General features: G+C 36.2%; 1 protein-coding gene across 1 annotated transcript; it reads left to right on the forward strand.

Annotated features, from left to right (window-relative positions):
• The first annotated feature begins 1,400 nt into the window (after positions 1 to 1,400).
• On the forward strand, positions 1,401 to 9,046 carry LOC145774610 (syntaxin-5-like). Its single transcript, XM_082585886.1, has 8 exons — positions 1,401 to 1,529; positions 2,356 to 2,519; positions 3,186 to 3,256; positions 3,755 to 3,810; positions 4,140 to 4,327; positions 4,610 to 4,754; positions 5,014 to 5,275; positions 5,819 to 9,046. Exons 1-8 carry the CDS (start codon positions 1,487 to 1,489, stop codon positions 5,976 to 5,978), a joined length of 1,089 nt encoding a protein of 362 aa, XP_082442012.1. The 5' UTR covers positions 1,401 to 1,486; the 3' UTR covers positions 5,979 to 9,046.
• The last annotated feature ends 328 nt before the right edge of the window (positions 9,047 to 9,374 follow it).

Consider the following 9,374-nt stretch of genomic DNA (forward strand, 5'->3'; position numbering starts at 1 on the left):
ACCGATTCAGTTGAAAATACTCTTAAATTTAGAAGTTATATACGCATTTTTTATCATTGCTTTTTACTTGTTTTTTGCTTCTAAAGAGAAAGTAACAGAAAGGAAGATGTCATGCTCAAGTGAACATGTATATTATACCCTCAGAGGCTATATTTACAAATAACAATATATGTTAAGAATAGCCAAGCTGCAAATAAAAAACAGGAAACTCAACATCACACAAAACGGGAGCAAGTCTTTTAGGCGCTGACAGTTAGGCGCTGGTCTAATAGGCGCGCACACTGTGGCGTCTGGATATTTAGGTGCGGAGCACTGTGGCGCCCGGTCATTTAGGTGTTATTCCTAGTAAAGTCTGTAGATTGTATCAGCTTGGCAGCTTGCCAGAAAATTATATCATGGCTTCCGTGAGTGAAGAGCTGCTTAAACCGGCAATGCTTTTCACACAAAATGTTATATTGAACAGAAAAATATATTGTTGTTTTATTGATTTATTATTGTTTTATTTGTTGTTAGTCCAAGTTTGCGTTGGTGAAAGCTTTATCAATAAATTATTCAAGCTTCCGAACATTATTGAGTTCATTTTTAGTTAACTCTTTCGCGACCACGGACGTATACACACGTCTTGGGATTTTTGCCATGATGCCCAAGGAAGTATCCCTACGTCCAAGGTTAAAAGGTAGACTATTTCAATCATATAACATTTTGTGTGAAAGGCATTTCCGGTTCAAGCAGCTTCACCCATATATTTTTCTGTTGAATATAACATTTTGTGTGAAAAAGCATTGCTGGTTTAAGCAACTTCACTCACTGAAGCCATGACCAACAACGCACAAGCATTAACAAAACAACATATTTTTCTGTTCAATATAACATTTTATATGAAAATCATTGCCGGTTTAAGCAGCTTCACTCACGGAAGCCTTGACATATTTTTCTGTTGAATATAACATTTTGTGTGAAAAAGCATTCCCGGTTTAAGCAGCTTCACTCACTGAAGCCATGACCAACAACACACACGCATTAACAGAACAATATATTTTCCTGTTTAATATAATATTTTGTGTGAAAAGCCCCTACCTGCCAAGCTGATACAATCTACAGACTTTACTAGTAATAGCACCTAAATGACCGGGCGCCACAGTGCTACGCGCCTAAATATCCAGACGCCACAGTGTGCGCGCCTATTAGACCAGCGCCTAACTGTCAGCGCCTAAAAGACGTGGACCCCACAAAACAGACACAAATAGGTCTGGTCTTTTGAATGATTGAAAAAAAAGCTTTTTACTAGCTGCATGAGATCCTATAACTTCCAGCTCAACACTTAATGGTAGTAGGCCTAACTATTTTTTTTATTTAATAATTAATATTAACAATATGTAGGCTAATCTTGAGCTTTATATAGGCTACTTGTCGATTTTAAAGATTATTTACTTCAAATATATTAGGTTGAATTAACTGTTGTAAATTTTTCAAATGTATTTTTTCAATGGCTGCAAGACACAGGTTTTCTCATAATCCAACCACTTCAGGTAAGAAGCATGAGTTCGCATGCAGATGGTATTGTTTGTTGTATTGTATTAAGGTGAATATAATGTAATTACATTGTATTACAATTAATCAAATTTCAACACAATTTGCATGGAAAGCATATGAAACAATTTAAACAACGTGGAATAAATTAATATTGATAATTTTACTTGGTGCTCATTGTGGCATTGTGACAACATGAATTGCAATGAAGAATTTTCACGAATCTCTAAAAAAACACTTCTGAGGTCCTATGAAATATTGCACACAGACTTTACGGATGTGCCGTGTAACTCAACTAAGAAAATGATGAATAGCGAGGTTATCAAACTGGCATTTTTTTGTTTTGAAAAGGCAAGCTCATGCCCAAGCAATGAGGTGATCATAGCCTCAGAGAGCATGGTAGTCATAGCCACTACAATTAATGTCAATGTCGTTTTTGGTTTTATGTTTGATTTAAAGTTTTTACACTTGACACATTTATATATATTGTAACTTCATAGGATAAGAAGTTATGAAAACTATTCTTTATATTTAAGGCTTTAATTTTAATGTGTGTACTGTGCACTTTGGCTAGGATTACTTTCAGCTACAATCATCTCATTATAAATGTGTTTTTTTTTCATTTTCAAACACCAGTTTTCTTCATGAATCATTTCTAAACGGTACATGATGATTGAATAGACACTTAGACAGCGGCAATAGGCTATCACACTATCACAGCATGTCTCAGCTATTATGACTGTTTTAATATTTTTCTAATAGTTGTATTTCATGACAGCGTACAAACAAACATGATCAAATACATAATTTCTGACTATTTTTCAGGTACAACAAATCTCACTAAAGGGTCTTCTTCTTCTTCCTTGAAAGATTTTGATTCTGACGACAACATAAGCACTAATTTTGATAGATTAGAAGCGATGAGTGTGGCAAGTCGTGACCGTACTAATGAATTTCAATCTGTATTGAAATCTATTAAAACCCGCCAGGTAAAAAGTTCTTGCAGCGTTAGTCTGAAAACGTTCGACTGTTAACATTATTTGTAAATATGTAAAATAAATACATTATAATATTCAACAATTTTTTTTTCTTGAACTACTAAATTTTCTCAAATTGGAGAAGAATTCCTCATCTGGCAACACTAGTTTTGTAAATCTAGCCATGTCCTTTTTTTTTTAAAAACCCGTTCTGTGTTTAAAAAAAAACCAGCCCACCCTGGTACCCAGGCAGCTACCTACTACAACCCTGATTGTAGCACTTTCCTTATCATTTAACTTTGTTGTGTGTTGTCTTTGTGGGTTAAGGCTATTTTCTTGTAACTACAACAATGAATTGAGTTAGATGTCATGGCAAACTTCAAGCATACGTTATGTTGCTAAAGAATCTAGCGCATGTATATCATTTGAAGCAATGTATATAGTTTGTGTAGTTGATGATATGTGAATTGGTTCCTCCATGCCACACTTTCAAATCAGCAAAGTTACCCTGTGCATGGGCATTGGGCAGTTGAGTCACGCTTAATACTAACTTGGTTATAACATTTTGTGGTGTTTTTTAACTTGTATTTGACATGGTTTTAAAATTTAAATCTATTAATTAAATTGGTTCTGTTTGTCCTATTGATGAAACTGCTTATAGCAATACCTTAATTTCAGCCCAACGGAGTACGAACACACACCGCTAAGAGTCCATTGTTGAAGCGCAGTGAATTCTCTAAATATGCAAAGTATGTGTAATGGTGTGTAAATACAAGTAATGGCAACAACTTACCTATCAACGATTTTGTGCCTTAACTTTACTGCTACCAAGCAAAACCTGCTATTGCATGATTTCAATATTATGATATAATTGCATTTGAATAAGCATTGGATGCATATTGACTACATAGGATTCAGTTAATTTCAAACAAACTCAGTTACACAAATTCATTCAATGCCTCAGAGTGCTCTACTTATTGTGGGTTCTTCATGTTGATTTTTTTGACAAGCCTGCGTTAAGGTAGGCTCGTCAAAAAGGCTTGTTTTCATTTGGGCTTAAAATTACTACAAATGAAAATAGAATTCTATAAATTCACTGCCAGAAATAGAACCGCCAAACCATTCACAAAGAGTGTTCAGTTATTTTGATAATTACACTGAATAAAGAAAAAAACATGAGTCATTTGTTTTCATTTTTTACAAAAAAAAAAAGGTTTCCTTTTCATTGCTTTTGTATCTTCATGCAGACATATTGGACAAGACCTAGCCAAAACATACGAGAAACTTGAAAAACTGGCCTTATGTAAGTTTTAATTCTTTCAAATGATGTCTTGGTTAAGTTATGCTTCTCATTTACCTGAACCGGCTAGAAGATAAGAGCCATTACGTAGAGTAATCAACTTGTATATCCCTCAGTTTAATCATTGAACTGGACTAGTTACTGCTTAAAATCGACACATCATTTTGTATAATATGTTGGTTCTGCAATAATATTTTGAATCGCTATCCATGGTGGGTGAGCACATCTGTGCTTTGTTTAAACTACAATATATAGCAACAAAACTTTTTTTTCATATTTGTAGCACTCACCAACGACTGGCAGTAGTTCACAGCGAAGTATTTTATTTTCAGTATGCAAAAAACGAACTCTATTTGACGACAGACCAATAGAAATCCAAGAGCTCACATACATAATTAAACAAGACATAACATCGCTCAAGCGACAAATCCAGCAATTAGAAGACAGCAAATCCAACACTCAAGCTAATTCAAAGCGAGATGTACAGCGACACTCGACATCTGTTGTTAGAACTCTGCGGGTAAGGGAAAGTAACTACTATGTGTCGCAGTTCATCTTGGTGGCAGATTGTCACGCGTTAGAACTAAAATCTGACGCTGTATAACTTATTTAATAAATTTTACTCCTTTAATATTGTTTTTCAATGGTACAAAGTTAACTGCATTGCTATTAGTACTTGGTCTAATCGTTATTATTGACAAACAATCTATTATTGGGTGCCAGCTACTCAATGCTATTAAATAGAAAGACATTCTTTATTTTCGTTCTTTATTTAGCGACACCGGATTATTTTATTTTCCAGTCAAAACTTGCCAATATGTCTGAAAATTTTAAATCCGTTTTGGAAATTCGTCGTGAAAATATGAAGCAGCAGAAACTCCGCAAAGACCAGTTCAGCAGCTCCAACCTTTCATCGTCCATGCCTTCGTCTGCCACTCAAGGAAATAGTGAGTAATAAAATCGAATTTTTAATCACCAGCTTTTCTACTCGCTGGTTAAAATCGCCAATACTAATACATATATCGCCGGTACATCTCTATAACGGGTTGGTGTGGCAAATTCAGTTTGTTTACAAAACAAACTTTTGTAAAGAGAACTTGCTTTGACCATTAAAATACATAGGCAGGTACTACCTCAAAATTTTACAATTGTCACTTAAGTAGTTTTTCTCAAACTTTTAAAGAAATTCTTCAACCTTTGAAACAGGGGGTTCAGTGCTCCTTATGGACGAACAAAGATCCAGCAAATCATCCGGATCTGTTGCCATCTCCATGGAGGGAGATTCCTTCACCCGGTTGGGTCCCTCCTCATCCCAGCATCAGACCATGCAGTTGGTGGAACAGCAGGACAATTACATCACAGAGCGAGCGGAAACCATGGAAACCATCGAGACCACCATTGTTGAGCTCGGAAGCATCTTCCAACAACTCGCCACCATGGTGAAGGAGCAAGAAGAGCAAGTGATGAGGTATAAACACCAATGCTCAGTAGAGTAATTTTTCCATTTGCTCATTTTCAACCCAAGCTTCCGAAACTTGTCGTTTTGTAGTTATTTTCCCCAACAGATTGACGATGCTTTACCAGTTCATTCATAGCTTGTCACGCCAGTGTCGGAGCCAGATAAGAACATTATCTGGAGTGTGGTGTTGAGATTAGTCTCCTGTAAAGGAATAGCCGGATCGTCACGTGAACGCTGTCAACATGATCTCAAGCTGTGACCTTCTATATGAACCCTCTCAGTCTCCATTTTGTTATGTCTTTTGGTTTTGTTAGTAATTCTGATTTGCTTTTCATTCCTGTATTTTGCTTAATAGTGTCAAAATATTATGATAGTTTTGTCGTTCTTTAGTCTTTTTCTAGTCATGCGTATAAGAAACAATTTGAAGCGATCAAAGTTATTGGTCGCATTTTCGATTATTATGTAAATACCAGCTTTTAAGTTAAATTAAAAGTGATGTAGAATCACATGAAAATCTTCATAGCAATCATCAAGAGTCTCTTTATCTTCCAGGATCGACACGAACGTAGAAGAGAGTCAACTGAACATTGAAGCCGCCCATACCGAGATCCTCAAGTATTTCCAAGGCATCACTTCCAACCGCTGGTTGATGATAAAAGTTTTTTTCATTTTAATTGTTTTCTTTCTTGTCTTCGTTGTTTTCTTTGCTTGAGGCAAACCACGCCAAAGGCCGGGCGACTGCACGTTTGGTTTAACTTGTTGTTATTTTACGTAATAGCAACGTAGCTTAATCACCAGGGTTTGTGGAGTAACGGGAAAGCAGCGGCGGACTCACTAGATCTCCAGTGCAGAGCAGGAATGAATAGTGTATTTCTCTCAATCCTTGTGCACCCGGCTCTGCTTAGAGTTTATATGACTACCATAGGTATGCGTATGCAAACTTAACTGGAAATTTTGTTTAAATCAAGAAATTGGTCTTTTGGAAATTTATTCTGTGGTCGAAAGTTTTGCTTCAGGTTCCACACCCCTGGTTTCTCGTCGACTTCCCGGCCCCAAAATCAGTTTTTTTACATTGGTTCAACGTCTACAGACGTTCATGTAAAAAACATCTGATTGCAGGCTGGGCACTTACAGTAGTAGTCAAGCATCGGCCAACTGTTATTCAATGTATATTGCCATCAACACGTGTTTGTTTCCTCTTATTGTCTTTAATTTTATGACAAGGTCGCAATGTTGTTTCCAATAACTCCCCCCTACCACGCTTGTGGGTATTTATATGAATCTTTGGGGGCCTGGGTCTATCCAACCACCATATATTGGTGATTTGTTTTCTTCTACACTGGAAGGTTATTAGTTACCCAGCAACTTCTGCTCACGGTGTATTTTTTTAAACAAATGTAAGGAAGTTGAATAAATGTACAAACTCTTGAATCCCATTTTGCATACCAGGAGCAGAAAATATCGTCGAATTTTACAAACATAATCCTTTCTTTGGGAAAACCCGTAATGCGTGCTTTTCCGCTGAGCGTGAACCGACGTTTTTAGGTTGATACTACATTTCACAACGTAACTTCAATGTCAAAGTGACAGTATTTACTAACTGGATTTTACTCACTGTTTGCTCCACTGGTCGGCCGGTAGTTTTCTGTGGGCCATACAGCACCGAAACTATAGAACACATCTTGAAAACTGACGACGACGTCAACGTTCTGGCATAAGGCGTCTATGTATCACTTTGCTTTATTACTGTTCTGTCAACTGTTTCTCACTTTTAATAGAAACATTTCCACACAAACGAGACGGTATTCAACAAGTACAACTTTGTATTGAATCTAAAAGGTTTTTGAAGAAAATGAGTGAAATGCTAAGTATATAACTGTTTTTGTTTTAAATTTTTACACGGGCACCTACTATAAGTTTTGGTTTCTTCCTAGAGGCGTTGTTTTCTGCAACATCCAATATTTCATTGTAGGTGTAATGTTATCGGCTTATTGTCAAAAATCTTCATATACAGTGCACAAATAGTAATCATTCTTCGGAATTCGAACGATTTAGTTCGGATTCATTCGGATTTAGTTCGGATTCATTCGGATTTAGTTCGAATTCATTCGGATTTAGTTCGGATTCATTCGGATTTAGTTCGGATTCATTCGGATTTAGTTCGGATTCATTCGGATTTAGTTCGATTTTATTCGGATTTCGAACAATTCAGTGGCTGTCTTCAATATACCGGATGTTTTAAGAAAATCAACTTCTAAATTGGGTTCATCTCTTTTTCGCGCTCTGTTTTTTTTATTACGTTGAAGTACTTCTGTTGCAAGTAAAGCCAGCAAATCAATCCTTGTTTACGTTGATTCAACGTCTGCAGGCAAGATTGACTCCATTTTAGGTTTTTGTCATCTGTCTATCAACATCAGTTAACAAAATGATTGAGCAATAGTGTTGATGCAGTCTCAATGTTCGCTGCTTCAGCAGATCATCACTCAAGAATTTACAGGCAATTATGTGAAATATTTTATAAGTTAAAGTACAACAGACACTAATGCGATTGACCGTGGCATTTTTTTGTAAATAATAATTTTTCGTATTATCTTTTGTTAAAAATTGTCAAGCGGTTAAAGATTCTTTATTGCGACACGGCAACTAAAGACAGGTGGAGTGTCTCTGAAGTCGAAGCAACGATTTTTGATATATTTAATGTTATTTTATTAACAAATTTGAAAAATTTCATCGAGTTTTCTTTTCTTTACCATTAAACTTATCATTTTTTTTCAATTGATTTAACGTCTGCAGATGTTGAATCAATGTAAGAAATGACTTCAGACATTTCTTTGCAAGTGGAGTTGATACTAATGCAAGCAAACGTAATGCAGGCTATAAATTGTTTCCCCCACAGAAAACTGATGAACGAACAGAAAAACTGTCTCTAGATGAGAAAAGTCACCATCTTTACATTGTTTTAACATCTTGTGACGTTGATCTGTTTAAAATCCCATCTTGGGTCAATTTTCATTTAGATTACAAAGCATCCATACGACCTTCACTTTTATTCTTTCTGCAGCAAGTAGTGCAGTGGTTTCCCAGGAAATGCAATCCACTTTGGAATGGAGTGTTTTGAACTCTTAACGGGCTGCAACTTGATAAACGTATTTTTTGGCATTGGTTGAATACTTCAAATGGGTTTTTCCTAGTTTTTTTTTTTACCAGTGTTTTTCTATACACGAGCGCGTTCACTTTGAAGACATCATGATTGATCGACCATCGGTGTTCAAGGCTGGTTGTCGTACTGAAATGTCATTGATATTTGGTGCTACCTTCATATTGCACCACTTCCGGTGGTTGCCGAATGCAGCTTTGCTCAGCACAGAACCGTAACCTTAAGGGAGTTGCTCATTTTTTACAACCTTAGTCCATCGCTTGTTATCAGAAAGGAAGAGTTTTTGCTTTAAATTTGTTCATTTTAGTGCAATATTGCTATAAGGCCATTTCTAAATGCTACATTATAGCCTGCATTTAGCAATCTACAGGTGAGACATCCAACTCTCAACTGGGTTACTTATTAAGTGGAAGCGAAGCACAACGGTTGGTACAGTGCAACGTCCATTTGAATTGTATCAACATCCAGAATATGTGTCGAGATACAGCAACGCTTTTGCTGGTGGTGTAATGCACTTTAGCTAATTAGAAATTTCGTTGTTGTATTTACAGAAGTTTTGTTCTAAATATGTCTTGGACGTGTTTCATTTAGTAAACCAGTTATCGTCTAATAAATTCATTATCACAAGAGTTTCAATTTGAAACATACTGTAGTAATAGGACTTCGTTTTTTTTTTTTTTTCCAAAAAAAAGAAGCGATGATAGCAAACTGTTCATGTTAGCGAACTCGGATGTACTCGCGGTAAGACGTTTTTGGGACAAACGAAATAGTGTAGCCTACACTCGAATTCTGCTTCAGTGTCAAGGCACAGCATATTCCACTCATGCCCATTCTAGGATTTTTTTTCAGTGGCTACTTGACAAGAAAAAGCATTCAGTGGTTGGTTTTGAATGTTTATCTTTGAACTGACAAGCCTTGATAAATTATTCCTGGTAGTTTCGCATACTTGTA

This window comes from Aplidium turbinatum, chromosome 7, assembly GCF_918807975.1.
Source record: "Aplidium turbinatum chromosome 7, kaAplTurb1.1, whole genome shotgun sequence".
Taxonomy (NCBI): Eukaryota; Metazoa; Chordata; class Ascidiacea; order Aplousobranchia; family Polyclinidae; genus Aplidium; species Aplidium turbinatum.

Bases quoted from the DNA above. Each gene is read 5' to 3' on its own strand.
- LOC145774610 (XM_082585886.1), top strand. From the start codon at position 1,487: ATGGCTGCAAGACACAGGTTTTCTCATAATCCAACCACTTCAG. The intron at 3,257-3,754 runs GTATGTGTAATG...ATCTTCATGCAG, and splicing joins GAATTCTCTAAATATGCAAA to ACATATTGGACAAGACCTAG. The intron at 4,328-4,609 runs GTAAGGGAAAGT...TTTATTTTCCAG, and splicing joins CTGTTGTTAGAACTCTGCGG to TCAAAACTTGCCAATATGTC.